The 27,813-nt window shown below is 32.4% G+C and overlaps 1 protein-coding gene across 1 annotated transcript; it reads left to right on the top strand.

The window, feature by feature from the left end:
* The first annotated feature begins 1,576 nt into the window (after positions 1-1,576).
* LOC148284833 (transmembrane protein 26) lies at positions 1,577-27,601 on the top strand. The gene is made up of 6 exons (XM_088234325.1): positions 1,577-1,845; positions 17,442-17,601; positions 18,523-18,679; positions 19,581-19,764; positions 26,546-26,705; positions 27,204-27,601. The coding sequence occupies exons 1-6, from the start codon at positions 1,652-1,654 to the stop codon at positions 27,462-27,464; spliced, it is 1,116 nt and encodes a 371-aa protein (XP_088090451.1). The 5' UTR covers positions 1,577-1,651; the 3' UTR covers positions 27,465-27,601.
* Positions 27,602-27,813: the final 212 nt, after the last annotated feature.

Raw genomic sequence — 27,813 nt, 5'->3', positions numbered from 1 at the left:
GCTATTAAAACAGTATCACATGCACTTAGATATGTTTTAATAATAATCGAATTGATAATTTGTGTCAGAATTTTAGGCGTATAGGCTTTCGGTAAAAGTATTCGTTGAAAACATAACTAACCCCTTTTAAACCCCTATGCCGCCAACCCCGATAAGGTTTTTTAGCTTTACATTTTCAAATGTCTGACAGTCAACAGGTTGAAACAATGTCAGACTTTTGTAATTTTTAATTTGAAACTGAGCTCAACATCGCGTCTATCGGCACAACACATTGTAGTGCATATTTTGTGCATAAAACGCGTTGCAGCACGACTTGTGCCAAAATATCTGAATTTCGTTCAAAATCAGTTCCAAAAGGCACTGGCCCCGGAGATGATTTCTGAGGTAACCAACAAACCTACCACGATGAAACGTATAATTACTTGTAACAAAAATGGGTTTACGAATATGATGTTGAAACTAGCAAACAATCATTTGAGTAGCGCTATGAAAATGAACCAAAACCGAAGAAGGCGTGTCAAATCGATCAAAAATCAAGGTTATGATCACAGTTTTCTTTGATTATCGAGGCGTTGTTCATTATGAAAACGTGCCAACGCCAACGGATCAAACAGCCAACAAAACGTATAACCTGGGTGTATTGAGGCGTTTGAAATATGCTGTCGTAGAAAACGACCGGAATTATGGAAAAACAACTCTTGAATTTTGCAAAATTATAAAAAAAAACCTCTCACAAAGCACGCATTGCAGCCGACTATTTGGCCAAACATGATAAATACCATCCAACAAGCACCTTATTCTCCGGATATGGCACCCTGTGACTTTTTTCTGTTCTCAAAACTTGAATTACCGCTTTGTGGAAATAGATTTTTAGCCCAGATAAAACAAAAAAAAATGTAACGAAGGAATTGAAAGCCATTCCTTCACCGGACTATGAAAATTGTATCGAGAAATGGATTAAGTGTTGACATATGTGCATCGCTTCAGATGAATGCAATTTTGAAGGCGATAAAATAAATGTACCCGCAAATTAACAACAAAAAAAAATTGATTTTTCAATTTCCGGAGCTTCTTGATCATAGAGTACTTATAATATTTTTAAAGTTGGAAACAAATTATGTTACGTTGATAAATAATCAATCGTACACCGAAACAAATATAAGAAAAGAATAATCGAAAACGAAAAATATAACAAAAATAAATACCTTCCTTGTTCCAAATCCTTTTTTCAAAAAATATGATTGATAATTATGTATGATATGTGCGTTTTGTGTCGTCGTGTTGTGTATTTCTTTTATAATTTTAAAATTATTATTTTTGTCTCATTATGCGTTGTTAATCACCTAAGAAAGTAAAATCATGTATTTTTTAGTATTGTTTTGTATAAGTATTGATTTAAATCTATAAAAAAAACTGATCTTAATAACTGATTAAAACACAGATTAAATGTAAAAAACAAAACCTTAAATCTCATGTTTTTAGTATGCTCAATTCAAATAAACAAAAATAGCCAGGTCTGAATCGGTTTAAAAAATGGGGTGGTCTACTGAGTAAATTGTCTCTTTGTGGAAGGGTTCAGTTTCGTTAGTTTGTTTGAGCGGCATTGTGTCATCTTTGCTAGAATCACAACTAAATTCACAATTTTCAAAAAATGGCAAAGTTTATGGCGACAATTAAAGCGATAATAACGAGATTAGTGTTTGCTTGTCATGGCGTAGTTGCAATATGGCAAGTTACAATATTTAAAGCCAATAAAAATTACTGGTACTTGGCTTTGCCAACTTTTCTTTTATTTATGGAAGGAGTCTTCACACTGACGATAAAGGAAAATCAGGAATGGAAATGGTGAGTAATTTGCTATACTTCACTTGGCATATTATTTATCATTAATATTTATATCACAACAGAGACGGAAAGCATTTTCAAGATGAAAATATGGCTGTCTTGACGTTTACAGGATTTTTATTTTTTTAATAAATGTGCAAGGATTATTACTCTGCATAATTGTTTAAAATGCTTCCTCGTAAAATCAAGCTAACTGATAACAAACAGTATTTTAAGAATGAAATCAAAATCTGGATGAATAAATTAGGATAGGAGAATAAAAAATTGAGTGACATGTGAAATACCTAAGTAAAAATTTAAACACTACCTACACCGCCGTGTAATCCCTAAACCGCCGTGTAGTAATCACATTTTGTCGTTTTTGAGTTATTTAATTATTATAGTAAGCTATAAGTGTATCCAACTCTTTTTTCACTACAACAACTGAAAGATTGTAAACTAAATACCTGCTCATACGGTAATATCAAGTTTTTAGCCCGTAAATTTATAAAATAATAACTAAAATGCAGTTTTAAAAAATATTTTCGGCCCAATTATGTTTAATATTTTTGCTTGTAATAATAAATGTCATGTGTTTTTTTATTTTTTTAAATTTGTAAATTGATAAATAAACAAAGTTATTAAAAAAAAATTCGAGCCTGAATTCAAGCTGCTTATACTCAAAAGAGAGGAAGAGGATCGATGCATTCGAGATGTGGTGTTGGAGAAGGCTGATGCGAGTGCCTTGTACAGCCAGAAGGACGAATGCATTGATACTGGAAGAGTTCCATATTACAACTCGTCTATCAGTGGTGTGTTTGAGAAGGATACTGTCTTTTTTTGGACATATTTCTAGACGTGAGCCAGACAATCTAGCAAATGCAATAATGTCTGGCCGGGTTGAAGGTAGGAGAAGCCGGGGTAGAATCCCATATAGATGGACTGACCAAATAAAGGTGGCTACGGGGCTAAAATTTGATGAGTCAGTACGTCGGGCTGAGGACAGACTGGAGTGGAACAGACTAATAAGAAGTGTTCATGGTGATCACGATCCTCAGCATTGAGGGACCGACTTGAAAGAAGATACTCAAAAGAAGTATCTGCTATTAGTTTTCTAAAAAAAACAACTAAAACGCAGTAAACCTTACGAGATACTGCATTTTAGGCTGTAATAATGACTAAAAGTGAGGTTTTTTTACTGCACCAAGTTTTAATACTGCATTAAACTAATTTTGGACAACTTTTTATCTGCAGTAACTGATGCAAATATGAAAAACTGTTTTTTTTTATGACCTATATGACACGCTCTTTTCTCACAGATAATCGGGATCATCGTCTCATGATGAAATTTTTATCATTATCTATCCTTGCGATTTACTTGTTTAAAAAGTTTTTTGCGGTTTTCTCGAAAGTGGATTTTTGGAGCTGCGACGGTTTATCATTTGCACTGTAGTACAGTCCTCGTTAGAACAGTGCCGAATTACAAAGGGAAGTTTGCATCTTAAATTTTATCTACAAAGTAAAATTTAGTTTTCCGTATTAAAAAAATAATATGTAGACAATTTTTTTTCTAAACGTGTTCAATAATAGGTTACTGACGAATAGACGTTAAATTCTTATACAAATATACATTTTTTCGTACATAAATATCGACGTTAGTTGATATCGTCTAGATATGTACTAATGAAGAAAGCAATTGTAATCGCGGCCCAGGGCCTTAATTATGAACGCTATCTTCATCTGTATATATCGAGACGGCATCCTTAGCTTCTGTACTATCTGTATCTACCTCGGTATGTTCTACCTACTTGTCATATCGACATCATATGATCGAAACGAACCGATGAATGACCGCAAAAATTAGTCCGGGTTCCTTACTTCATTAACATTTAAAATAGTTCTCATTTATATTTTAAATAGGCTTCTGTAATAGAAAGTGCCCACTTCAAAGCGATTGTAAACTCCAATCCATGCATTTATAATTAAGTCGTTTTAGTTTACTTTTTGTTATTGTTATATTAGAATAAAACTACTTTAATATTTTTTCACCTAAGAACAGGCTGAGCCATGTTAGATGGAGACTATCCAACTAGAGGACGCTCTGTATTCATTTTCTGATTCACTAGTTTTAAATAGATTCCTAGGGTACGTATTCTGATTTCTGTATGAAAAATATAATATGTTATTTTTTTTTCTAAGCATGTTTAATTACCGATTACCGACGAAGATACTTTGAATATTCATACAAATATACACACTTTCATACATAAATATCGATATTAGTTTATACCGCTTCAGTATATACTGATGAAGATAGCCGTTCATAATCGCGGCCCTGAGCTGCTATTCCAAACACTCTCGCTGCCGTAGAAAAAGCTTTTATACCGCGTATTTATGTACTAAATACGCACTATAACGGTGTTTCCTACTTTCGCGAAAGGGTTCGTTATAGCAACGCTGGTATTAAATATGTAAACTTATTTATGCAATAAATTTATCTAAAAAGTCTCAGCATGTTCTAAGATGGGGAGTTTTATGTTTAAAATAAAAAATGTTATATGCTAAGAATATAATATTATAATGTCACTTGCACATAAATAATAAGTAACACATAATATAAAAACTTATATAAATACGTATACCAATTAAATCTTTTTTTTTCCGGGGACATTAATGCATTTATCTGTATATAAATATAATTCTCGTAAAAAAAAAAACTCTCGGTACATTATTAATTTATGTGTACATTGTGTACCAATAATATTTTTTTTAATCACTCGCAAACGAGTGGAGGCGTATATATAAAAAAAAAAAAACTTTTATTTAAATCATATATTTTTACAATAAAGTGAATCAATATCGTGACAAATATGTTGTTAGTTACAAGACTCACCAATTATTTGATAGCAACGTTTTCTCTACCCCCGCGAGAGCGTTCAAATTTACACTTGTGCTGCTGGTATTTATAACTCCCGACCTTTCCCAAAGGATGTTAGGCATCTGGGCATGAAATTTTACACGTCACATAAAATTTAAGCAATTCTAAATCTTCCTCGACAAGTCTTGGTACTGGATTTAAACCAGTAAGGAGTTGACCAAAATTGATAACGCAGACGGAAAACTTTTTGAGAAAGGAATAATATGAAATTCTAGGCTTTTAATGTATAACATTCACCATTCTGCCTATGTTTGAATACGCTTATTTTATTACTTCTACTGTCTGACAATTTTTGTGAAGTGAAAGAAGATTAACCTTCAGAAAAATGAAAATTCATACGAATTATTTCACATGCTGGGTATCGCCTGAAAATATTTAAGTTTAGCCCACAATTTTTTTTGTCATTCGTTAATGATAAGTATTTCGGAAAATCAGGAAGTTCAGTGTTTTTTTAAGTTATTTTTATTTTAGTTTATTATTAGACTATTAAACTAAGCCCAAAAAATATCATTATTTATGTATCGTATTATCAGCGCTAGGATTTTTTAAAGTTTTGTATTTATGATATTACTGCACGTGTGACGTTTCAAGTTTCCTTTCGCTTCCTCTCGGTCTGTTCTGCCGATTGCTCCGTTCAATTACCGTTGACCGGAAATTTTCCATAACTCTCTCATCATCGGTTGATTCATATGTATTATTGTCAGTCTCGTTCAAAGAAGTTCGTTTTAATTTAAACATTTTCAAGAAATTTTGCCGTACAATGCTTTAATTTTTACCGCGCGTGAGAAAAATACGTTTTTTTTATCCAATTTCCTGTAGGGCTGATATTGCTCATTGCTGAACAAATCTAATCCGCCTTGTGATAGCGCTCATTAGCGCGTTTGCCTATTTGAGCATCTGTCTTTATATTCCGATAAATTGTGATGCGCTGCGACTGACGTACCTATGCAGGGCATTGTGCCCTATGCATCATTAAGTAATAAAGGAAGTACGGTATTCCTATTTTCTTTTGTAAATTATTTGGGTACTTATAATAACGGAAAATTCTTTATGAGATACTTGATGCCTACATAATACGAAATGGTTTTGTACCGCAGAGGGAATTGTTTGTGGAATCACCTAAGTGGGAAAGAGCTCTAAAGGGGAAGATTCGGACCATTAGTCGATATTTTAACAAGGCGCCGAGATGTCCCTTTTGCCCTTTCTTTATAAAAATTTCATTCTTAGAAACATATTAGAATGATCGCTATGTTGTACCTACATAGTTTATTATCATTCAATTATATATTTATTTGGTTTGTTCACGCCCAATGGGCATTTTAAAATCAGGCGATTGAAGTAGGAACATAATAAAAATAGTAACCGACCGAAGTTTCGGTTTTGGCCAAATGTTTTTTTTTTAGACATTAAGTATTTACCTACTCTATCTTCAAAAATATAATAAATATATTTTATTATAGTAAAAATTAGTTTTCAAAAAAAATAACTAGGATTTTTTTAAAAGTTTACCACAAGAAATGTTCCTCTGAAGTTTTGCGGTCTGGCTCTGAAACACCGTGTATTTCGTTTCCTCGCTGTCTACTAGTATACAGTATTGTGCGAATTAATGTGATTAAATTCCTTGAAATCCTAAAATATGTTTTTTATTAATATTTTGAGTCAAAGGTGACGTACAATCATAAAATATATTTTTTTTATTAGGATGTATGTCCTTCTTTCGCTTTATTACAGCCTGAACACGTATTGACATAAAATAAATTCAACTTCGGCAATTTTCTTTCATTCTGTCATCTCGAAACCACATCTGAATAACAGCTTCTATCATCTTTATCTTAGTGGTGCAGTCTAATTTTGTATTCTCGATTTACGAATCACCCATAATTTTTTTATAGGCTTAAGGTCTGGTGAATTTCTAGGCCAGTCTAAAAGAATTATCTTTTTATCGTTGAAATACTTAAGCATTCACTTCGATACGTGATAAGGAGCTGAGTCCTGTTGCAATACGGCCCCGCCATTAGGACAACATTTACTCAGTTCTCTACTCAAGTGCTGCTCCAATAGAGCTTTATACTTTGGACTATTTATCATTCAACCTATTTGTATCAAAAATTCGGTCCCTATATACGGAAAGCAGTCCCAAAACATCTTCTTCACAGGATATTTCACCGTTTGGTCAATATGAGCCACAGTAAATTTTGAATCCCCCCTTTTTCTCATAAATTTTGTGCGATATCCCAGTAAAGAAAGTGAGTCTCATCTGAAAACAGCACCTTCCTTCAGTCTTCTATAGTCCATTTGGTATATTTTGTAGCCCAAATGACCCTTTGCTTCATCATACGTGCCGACAAGAGTTATTTCTTTTGTGGTAGAATTGCTTTTCTTCCAGATTCAATGAGCTTTCTTCGTACTGTTGAGTCATGTATCATCACCCCAGTGATTGCCAAATCTCATTGAAGTTCGTAACTTGTTTTTCTGCGGTTTAACTTACTATTTCTGATTAAACATATGTCATCTCGGACACTGGTTTTCTGGTTTCTTCCACATTTCCCAATCTTCTTTGCTCCAACTGACCTTGTTTCTCTTTTATGCTTAATAATCTTGCTGACTGCCCCCTGACTCACAACAAATTCATTTGTAAGCTCTTTCTGAGTCATTGATGTATGTTCACTTAATGTTTTAATTTTTCCCTTTTCCTCGGCGTGATATTCATGATAAACTAACTCAAAAACACTCTTTAATATTCAAGCCATGTATAAAATTAGTCCTTTATTGTGAAAATGTGAAAAAAACAACAGATAGTCCACCAACAAACACCAATATGAGCTCACAAAGGATAAATGAACAGTAAGTCATAATTTTTGGCGCTAAACAACTGTCAAATTGATACACGAGTGTTGCTTTACGTAAAAAATGACAAAAATTACTCTTATTCCATTAATTCGCACAATACTGTATCTGTGTAGGAACATAGTGTTGGGAAAAGCAGGGATGACCTTTGGGTCCATCGAAAGTATCTATACGTCAAACTGAAAAAAAATAAAATATGTTACATTCCCATAGTCACAGGTCACAGATCAATAAAAAAAACGCAGTATGACGTACTGCAATACATATTTAATGACGAGAATAATAGATTATGTATCATTTTAGTGAACTTCTTAAAACTTATTTGTCCTTTAATGATTAAAAAACGTAAAACATTATAAATATTATGTCAGACGTGTCTTTGTGTACATGTACAGGGTACTTTTATCTAAACCCTATAAATATAATACGCAAAACACTGTTTTTTTTACTTGTGACACTCTTGCCAGCGGGGTGTGCCACGTCCGCGATATATGTAGTGGAAATGGAGCACGTACAGTAGCGTGTATTTTGTATCTACCCAGTACTAGAGACCGGGCGACTGGGCCAGTAGAAAAATTATTGCGCTTCATAAAAATGGCGATAATTAAATGTATTTTATGTTATTTTATGTTAACTATGTTTCTATAAATTAAAATTTATAGAAACATAGTTTAAAGCGCCCTTGAGATATTTTTATTACAAAAATGTCGCCATACAAAATAATAATTATAGTCATTTAAAATTTGCGACCCAATTAGGAACAAGTAATGTTTGCAGAAAATGGAATCTATTTTTAAAAATATGACAAGAATTTGAATAAACACGACGTGATTGATATTGATCAAAAATAGGTACTTAAATGAATATCTTAGTTTTAAAATGAATCAATTTTTATAAGAGTGATGTTCTAAAAAATCTAGAATTATATTCTTACTGGAAATTTTACTTTTCCCTCCAACCACTTATTTATTGATCCAGAAGTTGAACTTTTGAAGCTACGAGAGGCTGTGTCTGTCTTTATACGTATTTATGTATGTACAACATGTAAAAGCCAACAAGGCGTTTAAATAAATAAATAACTAAATGAATCTATTGCCAGCACTGTCAAAAAAATGTTTTTATGCGCCAACACTAATTTTCCAATTTTTTAAAAATAGATCTAGTCAAAGATTGACTAATGTAATTAAAATTCCTTATTGAAAATCTAGACTCGCTCAAAGACACTCATTTTTCATAGCTACAAAACAATTTTTTTAAATTTAATTTATTGTGGCTTTCACCATTCTTGGTCATAAAAAAGTCAGCCAGAAACATTTAATATTTGCAAAACAATATAACAGAAAACAAGGCAGAAAAACAAAACTGTTCAATGCATTTCATAAGGATAATATGGTAGAGATAATTCTTTGAATTTGTATCGATCGAATTTAAAAAAAAATATGAATAAAAAAAGCAGATTTAATTTATAACATGAATTCATTATTATTTAATCATGTACCTCAAAAAATATATTTGTTCTAAAATAAGCGCTAATTTTTATATCAACAATATTTTGAGTTTGTCCAAATTTTTGTAGACAAGGACTAAATTCTACTCCTTGGAGAGCTGTTGACATTAACATATTACAACAGAGATTAAGAACATTTTAGGGAAGGTAATATATAAGTCTAAGCGCTTTAACTTCACAAACATCAACAGATGAAAGAATTGATGGAACATAGATGTTCAAACATGGGCAGAATGGTCAATGTTACACAGTGTGTAAAGTGGCCACTTAAACCAGCCAATGACAGGTCATAAGCCCTGTAGATGCCTAGACTTATATATAAGCTTATCTTAATGTTCTTAATCTCTGTTGTAATATGTTAATATTTTTATATGTTTATATATATCGTATTCTTCCTGTAACCTGAAATTCAAACTAAAATGCCTACCCACACACAAGTCATACTTTTGAGTTTGTGTAATATTTCAATATATGTAACTTTTGTATTTTTTAATGTAAAATGCAAAGATAAAACTATAATCAATAGAAATAAATATAAAAATAAAAAAAGAATCATATTCTTGTGATGAAGTGATGAATTCATGTTTTCCCCTGTTTTCTAGAGAAATAAATGCATTATCTAAGTGTCGGGACTGTTATACCTAGTGTCCAATAGTATAACATATTATCTAAGTGTCATGAACGTAATACACATAAACTTAATACATACATAATATCTTATTTATTTATGTTCATTGTTGTGCACATCATTGTATTGTACTCGTCTGAGCTTAAGCAAGCGAGATATTGTTTGCAATTAATCTTTTTTTTTATAGGTGTTTTTTTTAAATTTTTGTTTTATTTTTTTATTTTTTTACAATAAACACAAATGATAAAACAGAGTCATAAAAATAAAGCATAATTACAAAGAAATGAAATACATATAAATAGTAAACAAAAAAATCCCACAAAGGCATGGCCTGTTCGTGGGTATACAAGAAAACGTTAATTAATTTTTGCTACTGTAATAAATAATGGACAGTTATAATATTTTTGTGTAACATAAAAAAGAAAAAATAAGATATTATGTAAAAGATAATATGGTATTTTTTTTATAGTACTTGATAAAGGAAATAAAAAATATTTAAAAAAAACACAAAAATATATTTTAAAAAAGGTTAATTACAAACAATTAATATTAAAGGGCAACAAAATAAATCATGGAAAAAAGAGTTCGTATCTTTAAGTTAAATCCAGGATAGTGCATGTTTTTTAAAAGAAGGAAAATTTTGAAAGTTTGTAATCAATGAAATATTATCAGTAAAAAAAGAATTACAAATTTTTGGGCCTATAAAATATGCATGTCTCTGTGCGAGCCTCGATTTACAATGTGGTATTTCTAACACACGATTCCTTCTTTGACTAAGGCGTATTTCAGTAAGGCGACGACATAATTATTTATTCACATCGATAAACTTCAGTTTTTTGTTTGATAGTAAACGGAGCTAATTGTGTAAATAAATGAAGCACTAAAACAATACAATTTTGTAAAAGGATTATTTAGACATCATCATAATTAAACCCCAATCCAGACCAGATGGTACATTACGCACTCCATTGGTATAGTAAATGCAGTGTATCTCGATCATGTGTTAGAAAAAAGTAAGGGGATCAGTCTTACACTTTTGAACTAGTCCAGGGACAGGGATATTGCAAGAAAGGATGGCTGAATTTTCTTTATACAAACGTATTGCCATATTTTATTCCTGGATTATAGAACTAGAACAGCCATATTTTTACGCACTTGAAATATTTACCGTTAGCGTGTCACAAAAGTTTTGTTTTTTTTTAATTAAAAATTATTTCTTATGGGAGCCAAGATCATACAATTTTTTTTAAAAACACGTAGTTTTACTTTTTGTCTTTGGACGTAAGGTATATAAAATATGACAACTATTTTTTAAAAACGCAAAAAGTACCGACACCGAAAATTTCATTTTAATACTCATTTTAAAATTTATTTCAACAGAGAGGGAAAACATTTTTGAGAAGGGAATATGGAAGTCTAGGCATTTACAGGGCTTATGACCTGTCGTTGGCTGGTTTAAGTGGCCACTTTACACACTGTGTAACATTCACCATTCTGCCCATGTTTGAACATACATATTTCCTCAACTTTTCCCTAGGGAGGAAATCCAGCCAGTCTGCAAGCATTAATAAACAAATAAACAAACAAATCGGTTCAATTTTGAGGTGCGGAAAACGGGATAGAGAAACGCCGATTTCGTCAATTTTATGTAAGCATAATCGGCTCGACGCGTAGTTGCCTTTTTCGCACAGTATCAGGGAGGCATTTGCCAAAGAGTGATAGAAAAACAATGTTCAAATACCTATTCATCAAAACTTTTTGCCACCGCCTGCGCCTGTCATCTTAAATCACCTTATGAACAATTATCACTAGTTGATTTTCCCAGGAATCTAACCCAGGATCAAGAATGGCAGGCGAACACGCCAATCGTACACCATAAGTTGGAATTTTCTTCTTTTGATTTCTTTTATCACCTGAGAGTAACCATAGAGTCGTAAGCACTCGTCCGGGATTCTGCCTCTATTGCACACAGATAACTGTATTCTGCATCCGCCTGGACAGATACAAAAAATATGTACAGATATTTAGACATATATGCTCATTTTTGATGATTCACACTACAGACCACCCATGTGATCTCACTGGGAATGGAATACAGAACCCTCGCGCATGAGGCAAACGTCTTGGACTACACCACAATGGTCTCCGATATCTTTTTTGATACTTAAAACAGTGACAAATAAATTGCATCAGTAACAAACCTGTGTTTGATTTTTTAGTCAGTTGGGAGAAATCTTGATGTTGGCCCATTGTTATACTTTGAGCCAAATAATAGTCGCACAAACATTGGCCTCTCTTAAAAAGAGTCAATATCGATAGTGTTATTATATCGACCGATCATATTTTCGGTCCCCAGAAAGGTGAGTAAACAAATTTCCCAACAACAACACTGCTGGAGGTACGATCGCCAAACCTTTTATCGAGTCGTTTAGAATACCAATCATTTGTCGAAGAGCGACATTCGTTTCCTCAGGAAATTGCAACCATTAGGGCTATTCCATGTAACAGGCGGGCCTTGGGACGATCCACTTTCTGTTTAATTATTGTGATTCTTCTGGACTTTTCACGACCTTGTGTAGTGATTTTCACATTTCAACGACCTATTTTTTGAATAATATTTTTGGACGTATTGTGTTGTTGTCGGCCTTGTGGTGTAATGGTCAGCGCGTTAGCCTACCATGCAAGAGGTCTTGGGTTCGATTCCCGACATGGTTGATATGAAATATTGATTTAAAAGGCTGTTTTCACACTAGAATATTTCATAGTCCCTGCACTGGTACCTGAAGCGTAAGACTGATCATCTTCTCGTGAAAAGGGAATTATGATGTGTTAATTTTAATTTTGATTTTGTCAGACAAGTTTTGTTGTTGTTATTTAATCAGATTTATTAAAATCTATGTCCAGGCGAATGAAGAAAACAATTTTATGTGTGAAATAGAACCAGAACCCTATATATTTTTTACTCGATGGCTACTCTTGGGTAAAAATCCTGAAAAACGGAATCGAGTGGAGATAATCCCGCCTTATTGTGAAGTGGTTGGTGCGTTCGCTTACCATTCTTGAGGTCCTGGGTTCGATTCTTGGCAGAGTGTTTAGTTAAGGTAGTTTTAACTGCTATATTTCGTTATTTCTGGACTGGCACCTTACCTTTACATAGCAGATGATAGCACGCAATTCGCTGTGCTGACGTTGTGATGCGTTAACATTCAGGCTTCTGATTAAATGTTTATTATTGGTGTTCTTATATGCTAAAACTTGAGCGGCTGAAAGTAGCATTGAATTAGATGATTTTAATGCGGTTTGTGAGATGTTAGTAAAGTAGACGAGCTGATGTTAGGTATTTTAGCCCGAGTAAATAGCGAAAGCGGATTACAAGATTCTAATACTGGAACAGCCACATTGGTCTCCTGATTTGAATTGTTCCTTGAGGGCATTGTATTATTATCGTGTGAAGTCTCGAAATGAATTAATGAATAATTATGTTTTTTACATTTTCTGCAATAACCTTGGATTTGCAAATTTACTTGAATGTGTACAGCTAAGACAATTTATTCAACCTCGGTTTGTTTTTATTTTTTTCAAGTCAGGTCATGTCAAAAGCATATATAGGGTGGGTCTTAAATGTATACCTAGTTTCAATTACCAAAAAAAATACCTAACAATTAATTCTACAAAGAACTTTCAAATATTTCATTTATTTTTTTTAGAAACTTTAGTAAATGGAAATTTTAATAATATCTAAGTTTTAAAAATTATATTGTCCAAGTGAGTTCCACCAACTTGTTTACATTGTTTAAGGCGGATTCGCAAATTCTCAAAAAACACGTCGAAAAGTTGCCCGTGGGATGGCGTTAATTTTCCGTAAAATGTTTTGTTTTAACTGATATATTGTTATTGGATTGTCTTCATAGACTCTCGACTATAAGTATCCCTACAAAAAATAACCACACAGGCTGAGATCCGGGCTCCGTGGAGGCACTCAATGTCTCATCCTCGTGAAATGAGTTTCCCGGGGAATATCTCCTTTAAGCGGTCGAAGGTAGATATCATTCGGCTTCAACTCTTGCGTCAGTTAAATTTTCTAGGCTTTTAGATGTAAACCGTGGCGTAAAATTCTTCGTAAAGTGGCCCTCTTGTTGTTTAAGGCTTGACTTCTCTTGCGAGTTGATTGTTGCGGATTTTCCCTTACTGATTCACTAACATGCTGAATAACTTCTGGTATCCTCACCGACTTCGACTGGCCTTCATTCATTATTCTTACTGTTCAGCCGGTTGTCTTAAACATTTTGATCAATTCCCGAATAGACTTTACGCTTGGTGCTTGACTAATGTCTCGTAAACCGCGAACACAGTTAAGGCCCGCCCTGTACAATAATTGGGTGAATGTGGAAGACACTAGGAATGTATGTCAGGATAGACGCATGTGGCGTTCTATCCTCTCTGCCTTCTCCTATGCGGTAATGGCGTGAGGGTAATAGTAAACGTACATCTAGTAAAATTCAAATCATCATCATTACTTCCTTATCCGCACCTAGTGGTGAATAGGGCCACGAATTGCTATTCTAATTGCAGCACATCTGGATTATTTTTATTATATGGAAAGTAAGGTGATCAGTCATACGCTTCACGTGCCAGTCCAGGAACAATGAAATATTGCAGTGTAAAACCATCACTACTAATAATAATTCATCTTTTCCCTCCAAATTGATCGAAGTAAATATAAATATAATTGGGAAAAACTACATAAATTATAAACAATTACTTAAATAAATAAGTAGTTATAAAAAGTAGTATCTATCTACGAGTACATACATCCAGTAAAAGTTTTCCACAAATATAAATACAATAATACAACATGACACACACAAAGGAGATAATATAGAATATGAAAAAAAAAGAGAAAGAAAATAATATCAATCTATAGTCCTTAAAATGTAACATGATTAGAATGACAGTTGTCAGAAAACGTGTCGACATAACTTTGTAGTAACGTCAAAGGAGTTATTTATGTTGACACACGAAACATCATTTGTATCTGGGGTGTTAGTTTATTTTTTTAATACAATGTTTGAAACATAAATCAACATTAATATATAAAATCAGTTTTAAAACTAAAAGAAAACTAAAATAAACCTAATTATTAACGACGTTTTTACAAGATTACATCATTTTGCAAAAACGTTAGAGATGTAAATTGATAGAATAAAAAAATTATTAATTTGATGTTGTTCATGAAAAAAGTATAAATGTCTTGTTTTTTGGTGAATAATTGTTTTAAACACACTATAATAGGCTTGTTTTTGCATTTTTTATATCAAATTTTGGAAACAGTTTCATGATTGCATGAAATAACTGATAAAATCGATTTGATCAGTGATCAGTAATTTCCCATCACTAATGAAATTAGTTTGACAGCTGTCACTCTAATCAAGCTATATTTTAAGGACTATAGACATTAGTCGTCTATTTTTAATACCCTCTTTGTCCCTATGGCCGCCATAGGGAGATAGCGGGCTTTGAAAATAGATGGCTCATACCTCAACAAAAGCAATAAAACAGTTGAGAACGGAATATGGAAGTAAATAAACAAAGCTATATACTTTTTGTTTAAAAATCATGACAAGGATTTTCGTCAGCACACTTGAGAATTCCGGGTACCAACTAACAGCAAAGTAAAATAATTAGAAAAAAATAATCGCAGTTTTGTGATTTTCTGTGTAAAAATAGCAAGCAGGTAGTTACAGTGCGTGTTTATGTTCGAAAACATATGTTAGTGCCTGTCAGTGAACCATGTAAACATACAATTTTTGTTTGTGTAAATGCGCCCATTTGAATGTTTTATATGAAAACTTTTATACCAAGGAAAGGTTATTAAAAATTAGCTTGCAATGTATTATACATAGACTATCTCGGGAATTATGTGCAGCAGTATCGATTTAGTAGTTTATAACAGGCAGGGGAACCTTTTTCGAGTCTCGTCCACATTGGTCAATTTTTTTTGCAAGTCGCTGGCCAGAATATCAAAATCATTACTCACATACGCAAAGCATGTATGGGTTTTATTTATTTAACACTTTATTTACATTAGGGTGGATCAAAGAAACTATCAAATCGGCCCTATGCGGAAAAAATGTTCTATAGTATGTAGAATAAGGGAAAAATAATATAAAACATATTTTTTAAGGGTAAGGTTTGCCGCGAGTGGGTTGCATTTTAGATTTTTGTTGAAAAAAGCCAAGTTTTGGCAAGATGATTTTTGATACTAAATGGATGTTTTTCTGCAATATAAATATGCATAAATTATAATCATTAATTCAATAATACATCACAATTGTTTTGATAATCAACTCTTTCCCCTCATTCTCTCAAATCAGTTGTTGTGATAAAGGTTAGAAGAGCTCTCTCAGATAAACAGGCGAAGTGAGACTATTCAAAATATTGTGAAGAAGTGATAAAATATGAATGTGTCTTCTATGCCAGATACTGAGCCAGTGCTTTAGTAGTTGGCGAACCCCGTATAAAAATGTAAGGCACATGGTGCGCTCTGGATAAAAACAATTTTCTTGCTAAATAACTGCAGTCCTAGTCCCGCAAAATCCATTTTTAAAAAGACATACATATACTGACGCATTCTGGATTAATTGATTTTTTTAGTTGAATAAATCACACACACGTCCGATGTTTTTGAGTTTATGAACACATTTTAGCATGAACTAAACTCCACATTTCTGCGGGCGAGATTCCCTCGGGCGCGGGCGGTTAACCGCATGTGGTTTATAGGGTTAGATATTTCGACGATTACAATATCTAAATATTTATATAAAATAAGTATAAATATATATTTATTTTAATAATTTATAATAAAATATTCAAATTTTTGGGGTATTTGCAACCAGTTGTGAATGTTATAGAAAAATTGAAAAAAGTCGGTAGATCGGGATTGAACCTCGAACCTCTGATCTGTGAGTCCACGACATTACTACGGGACCACAACCCGTTTTTGTAGACAAGTACCGGATTTTAGCCTCATGGAAGTTTATTAAAGTTTATATTATATGTATTACAAGAGATGAAGAATATTGTTGAGGACGAAATATGGAAGTCTAGATATTTTTAGGATTTATGACCTGTCATTTATGTTATATAATACATCTACTGTATTTAGTGTTTTTGTTTTATTTTACAAATTTGTTTTATTACTCTTAATGTGCTTTTAACCAATTACGTGGTTCTTATTCACATTCTGGCAAAACAGTTCATTTTGCAAAAGAGTTGTAATTATATTTATGTTGCCTGTCCTTATAAAATACTTTTGTGATATTTTTACATCCAAACTTTGTAACAAATATTATGAAAGTTCCAAATGTTGTACGTAATTTAGCAGTGCTAAAGATGCCTTCTTAGGCGAAAGCGCTCGTTGGTCAAATTAAATAAAAGTGAAACTAAACCGAGAAGTTTTATTGATAATTGTATTTATAATTTTTTCTATGGAGCTTTATGAGTTTTACGAAGAAATATTTACAAAACACATACGAATAAAACACATTTCTTAGCCTTCAACTTGAATTTCGATTTTTTTTCTTCATAAATGTTGTGTCCCATATCTTAATATTTATATACTGCCTTATGTAAAATAGAATTTTGTGATTTCGCCTTTTTTCTAAATGAGTCTGATTTGTCTCATTTTATGATTGAAGGTTCTGTCCGTCCGTGTTTATCTACTTGGGTAGTGTGGTGCCAGCAATATGGCTGCTGGAACTCCACAAGGTAGAGAAGCGTCTTCAGGCGAGAGAGGAACATTTCAACATCACAGCAGCATCTGGTGTTGATCTCAAAGACCTGAGCAAAATGCTGGGGGTAAGATTCTAATAATTAATTAATATTTTAAAATTCTAATAATTATTTTATATTTCTTTTTCATACAATTTTTTTTCTGTTTTTGATGTGTATTATTATTATCTTATCTCTTTCTGAAATTACTTTATCAAATATTTTTGTGTACCGTATATTACGTTATTATCTTTTATATACTTCATCATTATCATCGTTCCCTTTCCGCACCTAACGGTGCATATGGCACTGCATTGGTACACCAATCGCAGCGTATCTTGATCATTTTTTGTTATATGAAGGTAAGATGATCAGTCTTACGCTTCAGGTACCAGTCCAGGGACTATGAAATATTCTAGTGTGAAAACACCCATTTAAATAAATATTTCACATCAACCATGTCGGGAATCGAACCCGAGACCTCTTGCATGGCAGGCTAACGCGCTGACCATTACACCGCGAGGCCGACAAATATACTTACTGTAAACAATTTTTTTTTATTTGTTTTTAAACATTTATTTGTTAATAACACTTTTTTTATACGAATATTTTGTTTTAATTCTTTACAACTTTACATTTTTTTTAAAATTCTAATATTTTTCTCACATCCATATTTTTTTATATTTTTTATTATGCAAAGTTTTACTTTTTATTTTGCATTGCAGTATGCTTTTTATTGTTTCTACATGAATATAAAATGTATATTTTTTTAATGGGTTGTTTATTTTTAAAATTATTACTTACTATGTTTGTACTTACCAGTATAATTTTTGTAAATGCCCCTTGGGCGTATTGTAAAATTAATTAAATAAATAAATATTCCGAATACGGAAGAATAACTTACTGAACTAGGTACAGAAACAAATAATATGTAAGTTTTGGTGATTTTAGGAAATAATGTACCTATGTATTCGAGGTATTAAAATTGTTATTTTGATATGTTTTCAGGGTAAAATTCATCTGCCAGATATACCATTCAGTACGGAAACTTGGGTTACATTGATTGAGCAGTTTCTGATGCTGACTCTGATTGTTGGAAGATGGTTGCTACCCAAAGGAGATTTGACAAGAGACCAACTCAGTCAGTTGCTTCTCGTTTATATTGGTAAGATCGTATTTTAAAAGTAGAATATAACATAATAAATAATATATCATTTTTGTTGTATTTTAGACGATGATAATTTTTTCACTAGAATAAAAAAGACATGAAATATTTAGCATACAAACCTCTCGTATTCAGCACCCTTGAGGTGATTTTCACAAAAATAGCGCTATATAAATTATCCACAATAATAATAATAATAATGATTCAACGAATTTGGACAAAAGTGACAACATTATTATAATTTTTTAAAATTCAACGTCGTATCGATGTATTTTTATATTTTATAGCAGTACCATCAGCGTCGTAGCTAGGGTCATGAGCGCCCCTGGCAAGATTTGAATTTCGCGCCCCCAAGACTCATTTTATAGGAAGAGAAAATAAGGCTGTGGGTATGCAAATGGCATCCTCCTTGAGGGTTGCGCCCCTGACAGCCGCTTCCCTGGCCAACCCTTAGCTACGACCATGAGTACCACTAACAAACGTTGTACCAAACTAATATCAGTACACCAATACATATATACAGGATGTTCTTTAAACCCTGTCACATCCGAAACCACGATGATCAGTATGGACAAGAAGACATATTTGCATACTTAAAAAAATATTTAGAACAAAGAAAATATTTAAAAAAACAAATTGTTGCTTACTTCTGCAGGGGAGAAGTGGGGGAGCATGGTTGTCGGTGTATCAGACTCCCCCCTTCGTTTCTTCCTTGCAGAAGTAAGCAACCATTTGTTTTTTTTTATATTTCGTTCCAAAAAAATACTTTTATGTGCCAATATGTATTCTTGATCATACAGATCATCGTGGTTTCGGATGTGACAGGGTTTAATGAACACCCTGTACATATATCTAAGATATTCTTTTAAAAGCTTCAAATTTCTTTGGGTGTTTTTTTCAGGTACCGCTGCAGACATCATCGAATTCTTCGATTCTTTTAAAGACGATAAAATAGTTTCAGAGCCTTTGTTAGTTTTACTAACATTAGCGATTTGGTCGTGGAGCTTGCTACAGTTTACCGTAGTTCTCACTGCAACTAAATCGAGGAAATCGAGGGTCAGTGCGAACGGCAGCATAGGAAAAACGTATGTATTTTTCGAATAAAATATTGTTTTAAAAAAAAGTTACCTGCACACGCGAAAGCGATTTTCTCCAGCGTACCTACTTATTGTATCTGCATACTGTATATTATATGATTGTACTTACCCTTACCGTGTCATTTATTTTAATACGATGCTATTTCTAACTTGCAAAGCGAACCTATCAATTGAAAAACCTATACTAAATACCTATAACCAGACTCGATTTTCCATTGACAGTAAACATTTTTACAACAGTAATTTTACTCATGTCCTTTGATAATTTAGATCTATCATGGCTGCATCCAAATGAATTATTATTCAGGCGTTTTATTTTATAAATGCCGACATATTCCATACCTGGTGATTCCTGGTCAATTGTGTCAGGTTACGTTAGTAAAAATAATTAATAAAACGTACATTTTTATAGAAAGTAAAACACATTTTATTGCACTTTAAAATGATTAAAATAAAAACATACTATTTATATGTTTTACGTTTTTACTTCACTTTCTCAAATTTTAATATAACTATGAGTAGGTATTTAAGATAGAAACTAAAGTCCTTTAAATTTAGCTTGATTATAATGACTTTTTCAGAAAAAGTGACGACATAACTTTGTAGTCACGTCAAAGGAGTTATTTATATTGACAAACAAAAAATCATTCGTATCTGGCGTGTTAATTAATTTTTTTAATACAATGCTTGACACATAAATCAACATTAATATATAAAATCAGCTTTAAAACTAAAAAAAAACTAAAATAAACCTACTTATTAACGACGTCCTTACGAGGTTACATCATTCTGCAAAAAAGTTAGAGATGGGACAAATTGATCAATGTAAATTGATCGAATAAAAAAATAATTCATGTGATGTTGTTCATGGAAAAAGTATAAATGTCTTGTTTTTTGGTGAATAATTGTGTAAACACACTATAATAGGCTTGTTTTTGCGTTTTTTTAAATCAATTTTCAGAAACAGAGATTTATGATTGCATTAAATAACTGATAAAATCGATTTGATCAGTGATCAGTAATTTCCATCACTAATGAAATTAGTTTGACAGCTGTCATTCTAATCAAGCTATATTTTAAGAACTGTAGTATATATAATTAGGTGTAAAACTGCACACCGTCCTTATTTTTTACTAAAAGACAGTTGTGCTCTCGTGGGCAGTATCTCAGACTCCGGATCAGAAGGTCCGAGGTTTGAATCCAGCTTTACCGCAAATCGATTCCAATTATTTAGAAGTTACCTATTTATATAAGTAGAAAATGACCGTAAATTTAAATACCTGGGTAAATCATAAAAACTCAATTTAAAAAAATAAAAATATAAATAATAATGAGTCACTTTGGCAAAGAGAAGATCGATAAGTTAAAATAAAATAAATTTAGTGAGTGGAGAATGGTAATTAGGTATTTTGCGAATGTATTGAATAAACCTCATAGTGAAAATGCGCCAAGCTATAGAGGAGCCCAAACGTAGGAAAACCATTCAATGACTATTGGGTATTAAATTAGCTACAGTTGGCAGCAAAATAATGGGCCGTACTCAGGTCGAGAATTGCCAAATGGATATTAATTTGCATTGTAAATATTTTTAAATATGTACATGTGTATTTATTATTGCAGGGTTATTCCAATTAAATTTTCTATAATTCGCCTATATTTATTTTATAAAACTGAAAATACATGTGTGTGTTTAATTTTTATTTATTTATTCATTTTATTCAGAACACTCTTATGTTAAATTTATTGAGACATAAATCCCAACTCCATGGAACCAAAGTCCTGTGTTGAGTTTGTTTGTTTGTCCGTCACATCTCCGAAATGGTGAGACGTAGCGGCCTGAAATTTGGACACCTCATTTTAGATGCAATTTCAAGGTTGACGTTGCTATTTTCGAGTAAAATTTTAATTGACATCTACTCGATAAACATTCAAACTTTATATGGATGCCTAGTGCGGCCCCGACATATTGCCCGTAATCAACTGTCATTATCAACAGTTAACATACTTCAATTCACAATCTTATCTTCCAAATTAAGAAAACATAGTATCTGAAGTAAATATGTTAATATAAGGACAGTTTAAAGCAACATAATACACGTGCCGGTACAATAAATGCCAAAAATCAATGTTAATCATGGGAAGATATTCTAAATCAATTACCTGTGAAAACTGACTCTTTTAACATTTTTGACGTTCCTACTGCTGCAACCAAACATAATGCAATTCACCGTAGTCGATTTTTATTTATTATAATGTAAATATCAAAGTTATTTACGTACAAAGCCAAGAACAGCTACAAAAGCATCCGATCGAACCGTTATGTTTATGTTGTCAAAAAAACAAAATGGCCACCAATTGGTTTCTAACCAACAAATCAACATCGCTTGCGTTCTATGAAACATAGTGATAGGGTTTCTCTATAGGTTCACGCATTATTACTCTGAAGAATAAATGCAGTATCAGACCATCGCATCCACTAAAATGAATTTTAATGCATTTTATTTTGCAAATATAAAAAACTGCTAGAAAATGCTATATTTTAAGTTATTTCAAATGTATTTGAAGTAATCCTTTTTACCTTGCTGATGAATGTTGATAAATCATGGTTTTTGAAATATAGAAAAGTATGAGTGGGATCACTGTGAAGTGTGAATGGGATTATACTGAAACAGGTAGAAAAAAATGTGTATCTGGGAAGTATGTTTACTAGGGATGGAAAGAAGACTGAAAAAAGATATTGAAAGAGGCCGAGTGTCGGTAACAGGGTGAACGGTGCACTTAAATCAACCTTGGCAAATAAATCTTTGTGAAATGAGGCAAAATTAGGAGTTCACAATGAAGTACTCATGCCGAAAAACAAGAATGAAAGTACGCTGAATGCTGTCAAAATGCGATCTCTCTGGGTAATGTATGTTAAAACTATGTACAATAGGTGTTATTGTCAAGATCCGTAGGTACATTCTGTAGGGCTGAAATGAGCATTATCGACAAAAATTAAGGAGTCCTGCGTTGGTTTGAACATGTATTAATAGAACGAATGGACAGCGAAAGAAAGAGCTAAAAGATTTACGATGCAAATGTCGATGAATGCAGAAATCGAGGAAGACCGACAAAGACATAGCATGATCAAATCCAACAAATATTTGTGGATGAGTCCTATAGTTTTTATTTCATAAATTAAATAGCGAGTTTTCATACACAAATCAATAGGTACAGCTGTTAAATAAAAATGTCGATTGTATTATTATGATTTTGTAATGAACCCTTTTTTAAGTAAACATGGAACTTAACCATTTGTAAGAACCTAGTGATGTTATTCTTATTAAGACGATGTATTTTTACAATTTGCGACTGTAAAATTACTTTACGCGGGGTGGCTTGACAATGAGAAAGTGAACGGCTTTTTCAGTTTTTTTTTAAATTTGTTAATAGACTTAAACTAAGCCAAAAAAAATATGTATCGTATTATCAGCGCAAATTTTTTTAAAAGTTTTTTATTGTTACTCCGTGTGACGTCTAAAGTTCTCTTCTTCGATTCTTCTTGGTCAGTTCTGCCGATTGGTTCGTTGACTTACCGTAAACCGGAAACCTTTCACAACTCTCTTATTTCTTGGTTCAAGGAGCTTATGACGTCGTTCCAAGTAGTTCAGTTTTATTAAAATAATTTTATAAATTTTCAAGAAAATTTACCGTACAATTTTATTATCTTATTTTTACCGCGCGTAAGAAAACATTTTTCATATATAATTTCCTGTGAGGCTGAACTTCCTCATTACCTATGTACAGTAAGATATATTTGATAGTTATTAAATATTTTTTGTTTAATAAGAAATAAATTAACATTCATCTAAACTTATTTATTCTACCAAGGGCGAAATCCGGTCAAAATACTTGAATGAAATACTGAATTTTCTAATAAAATTAACCTTTGGCGTAAGAGTTCTCTACCACTACTTTTTGACATTGATGCCTGGGCACCCTGTAAATTACAATGATGTTAATATAAATGTTCAGTGTCGGCCTCGTGGTATAATGGTCAGCGCGTTTGCCTACCATGCGAGAGGTGTCGGCTCGATTCCCGACATGGTTGATATGTTTTTTTTTAAAGGGTGTTTTCACACCAGAATATTTTAAAATCCCTAGACTAGTACCTGAAGCGTAAGACTGATCATTTTACTTTCCTGTAACAAAAATGATAAGGATACGCCGCGATTGGTGTATCAATATTTAAATAAATAAATAAATGCAGTGCCCTATGCATCATTTGGAGTTCAATGCTATGGACAATTGGATATCAAAAATGTACGCAGTAAAAATTGAGAGCATTTTAGAAAAAAAAACGGTTAAAAGAAAAACGAACTACTTCAAAAGCTGCGCAAACGCAAGTGTTGAGATAGATTTCCGGTTGCCGAGTAGCCATTTTGTTAAACGTTTAGTATATTTTGACGCTACGGGGTTCTACTTTTAAATGTCGAGACTACTCATTGACAACTCGTGATGTCACGGGCAAAGTAATAGCATATATCAAGTGATGATAATACAATACATAATTTATATATTTTTTTATTTTGACTTAGTTTAATAATCTATTAATAATTATAAAAAAAACACAAAACTTCCTTATAGCCATTTAATAATATTGTTTCATAAGTTTCTCTTCAATATGCCTAACCAACTGAATAAGTGATAGTGAAACAATTATTCTACTTACATAATTGATGGTTAAATAATAGAACCTGATGCATGTAAATCAGTCAGTAAATTCAATACTTATTTTTTAAATAAACATTTTTTCAAAGTTCTTATTGTGGTTATCTTATCGATTTTTTACCAAATGGGACCTAGTGGTGGTATTCTGGATCTTCTCTACCCCCTAGAGAGTAATTAATATGAAGATTTTTTTATTTTTTATGCGACCACATTTTGCTTCATATAATGGCCACACTGATGATTAAACGTCAAATGGTGTATTAAACTGCTCCAAAAACAGAAATAAAACTAATACGGTTTGGTCAATTCAACCTAATTAAGTGTTTCGGGTCATGCTTAAGATCGCAATAATGTTCTAAATGAAAATAATCACGTTTGATTTCACATGTTCATTTTTTTGACGTTTAATCATCGGTGTGGCCATATATGAAGCAAAAATTAGTCGCATGGAAAAAATGAATATCCCCAAATTAACCATTATCTGGGGGAAAGAAAAGATTTATAATTGAACGTAGTTATGCAGAAAGCAGCCAGTCCACAATTTAGAAAAATGAGATATTGGTGTTATGGGGTGCAGTAAGGTCAATTCTATGTTCTGCTAAAAACAACCAGACCGCTTACATACCAGAAACTGTAATAATCACCTTCTGAAAATACTGTCAATCACAAAGACGGCATTTCTTAATTTGCAGAAAACACCCAAAAAATAGAAAAATATTACGGTACTTTAAAAGTCATTATAACTCCTTAAATACGAGTACATCATTAGATTCTTGTTTGTGATAGTAAAACATAACCAATGTATTCATTGTTTATCATTTGCCAAAGTCAAAAACATGTCATACTATTGTGTAGATTTGATTATTCACTCTTTTCATAAAAGTGCTGTTATCTCAGTTTCACTTTTCTATAGCTGGCTGCTTTCTGCATAATTACGTCCAATTGCACCTGTGCTTTGCACTGATCCAATGGTTCACAAGAGGTGCTTCCCTATGGTTAATTATTATGAAGGAGGCCGTGCTCAAATTTAATTAGTGATCTCGAAGAAGTCCATTTTTGTTCACAATAAACATTTAAAACAATAAGCGTTTAATTTTCAGCCATCAATGATTAATTTTGAGAGATTTTGTATGTCTATTAGATCACCCACCTCATGTGTATTTAGATCAAGCTCTTTTATGCACACATTAATTTATTTTTCATACTATTATTATTTTATAATATTATGTATATGTCGCTGCCAAATAATTAACTTAGCCACTCCACTGAGCGGCTAGGCTGTTTATTAGATGCCGGCATTCAACTGAATGGCTAGGCCGTTTGTTGAATGAACGTTAACGAAAGGGTTGAACGTCGCTTAGCCTCTTTAATTTGAATACAATGGCAATAATAGTTTTCTTTTCTAATTTATTTTCTAAATGTGAAGTTATGTTAGGTCAGGATAGGTTGGGTTAAGTTTAATAATAATATAAAATAATATTTTTTTTACGTAACTTAATCCTTAATTTAATTTTATAATTAATCCCTAACTTAATTTAAGCAAAGATACTTTTTTTAAATTATTAAACTTAACCCAACCTATCCTAACCAAACCCAGCAGCTTTTGGTTTGGCAGTTTCCATAGGCCTGGTTTTCAACCAGCCAGCACGTTGAGCTCTCTTATTCATTTAATAAACAGCCTAGCCATTCAGTTTAATCGCGGAATTTAATGAACAGCCTAGCCACTCAGATGAGTGGTCGATTTAACTATTCGGCGGCAACATATATGGCGGTTGTAAGGAGAAAGCGGATTTTGGAAATAGACGACTCATATGTTTTATTTATTATATACATAAATGATAATCCTTTTAACATTATGCTTGATTTATCTTTATATGTGCAATTGTTTTTTTTTCACTGTGCTTCCACTATTGATTGATCATATTTGTTCCAACTCAATACAGAGCTTGTGGCCTCATGGAGTAGGGACTAGGGACATGACATGTGGTATTTTTAACATACTATAAAATGAAGACAAAAAATAAACATATTGAGGGTGTGGTTTCAAATACTGTTTCAGTGGTACCACTGAAACATGCTGCTGCTCTATCGACGTCTGCGCCATTATGATGAATATAGCTCTCCAAGATGCTCCATTCCTCGCTTTTCGGCTTCTCATCATTGTCCATTACCGCATTGTCAGCTATATGAATGTTTTTTTCACATGCAAAAATACATTGGTAAGATTTTCCACTACCTATTATTATATTTATTTACACCACACAGGCAGAGTAGAATCAGTAGTGATTTATGTATTCAGAACATTACATATCCATACGTCGAGATTTCAGAAAATCTTTGGATAATTTTAGATTTTGAAAAATTACAATTTATATATCATGTGTTTGTATGTATGTACGTACGGTTATTGACAAAAAATTTAATAGTCACAAATTTTTTTGTTTATTTATTTTAAATAGTAAAGATATTCACAGATTAAAATATTTTTATGTCTTTAAACAAATGTTTTCTGGAATAAATAATTTAAGAGAAAGTACAGAGAGTACTCATAAAAGCGAATATATTTTTTTATTATTATCACTTTTCCATTTTATAATGGCGTTTGATTTTTTAATGGAAAAAGTAGAAGTACAGGTTTCTCTAAAAACAAATGAGAGATATGTGTACTCATTACCCATGCACATTATTCAATTCAACACCTTAACAATTCATTCCAGGTAATTCTACTGCAAATATACCGGCTGTATGTGGTGCACTCAGAAACAGGGCGAGGAAAGAATGGTAAGTCTACCAAGAGAGTAGACAACAAGAGAAACACAGAAGGGAAGGCGGGACACAGTAGACCTAAACATAGACAAAAAGTAAAGATGGCGGATATGGACCAAAGAGATATAGAAGTTGGTAATATTGCTATCATATCCAACCCAGCTGACATACACAAACTGAATAAGAAAAAGAACATTAAATTAAGGTACTGATTTTGTATTTTTCTGTAGGATGTTTTTTTTTTGTTACAGGTGTAACCACCCTTTTACTGTGTGTACGTTTACTGAGTCTTAATATTTCTATAAGAAAGGAGCAATAGCTTGTACAAATATCTTCATTAATATGTTGAGACATGTGGATAGCTCGTTCAAGATACCCATTACGTTATACTATTAGCAATTTTTAACAAATCATGTCGGCATTTAACAATTTTTTATATTGATGAAGATATAGAAACCCAGGATCTCTATACTCTCGATTACAGACATCAAAATAAGGCATTTTAAAGTACAGGGTGCGGCAGCATAATTTGCAATTTAAACTAGGGACCAGGAAGTGAAG

The sequence above is a fragment of the Micrasema longulum genome, unplaced genomic scaffold (assembly GCF_059751315.1).
Source record: "Micrasema longulum isolate JH-2025_06_02 unplaced genomic scaffold, ASM5975131v1 h1tg000086l, whole genome shotgun sequence".
Lineage (NCBI taxonomy): Eukaryota > Metazoa > Arthropoda > Insecta > Trichoptera > Brachycentridae > Micrasema > Micrasema longulum.
Note: the sequence above shows the minus strand (reverse complement) of the source record. Positions and strands in the feature narration are given on the sequence as shown.

Bases quoted from the DNA above. Each gene is read 5' to 3' on its own strand.
- LOC148284833 (XM_088234325.1), top strand. From the start codon at position 1,652: ATGGCAAAGTTTATGGCGACAATTAAAGCGATAATAACGAGATTAGTG. The intron at 18,680-19,580 runs GTAAGATCGTAT...TGTTTTTTTCAG, and splicing joins GTTGCTTCTCGTTTATATTG to GTACCGCTGCAGACATCATC. The intron at 19,765-26,545 runs GTATGTATTTTT...ATACTGTTTCAG, and splicing joins AACGGCAGCATAGGAAAAAC to TGGTACCACTGAAACATGCT.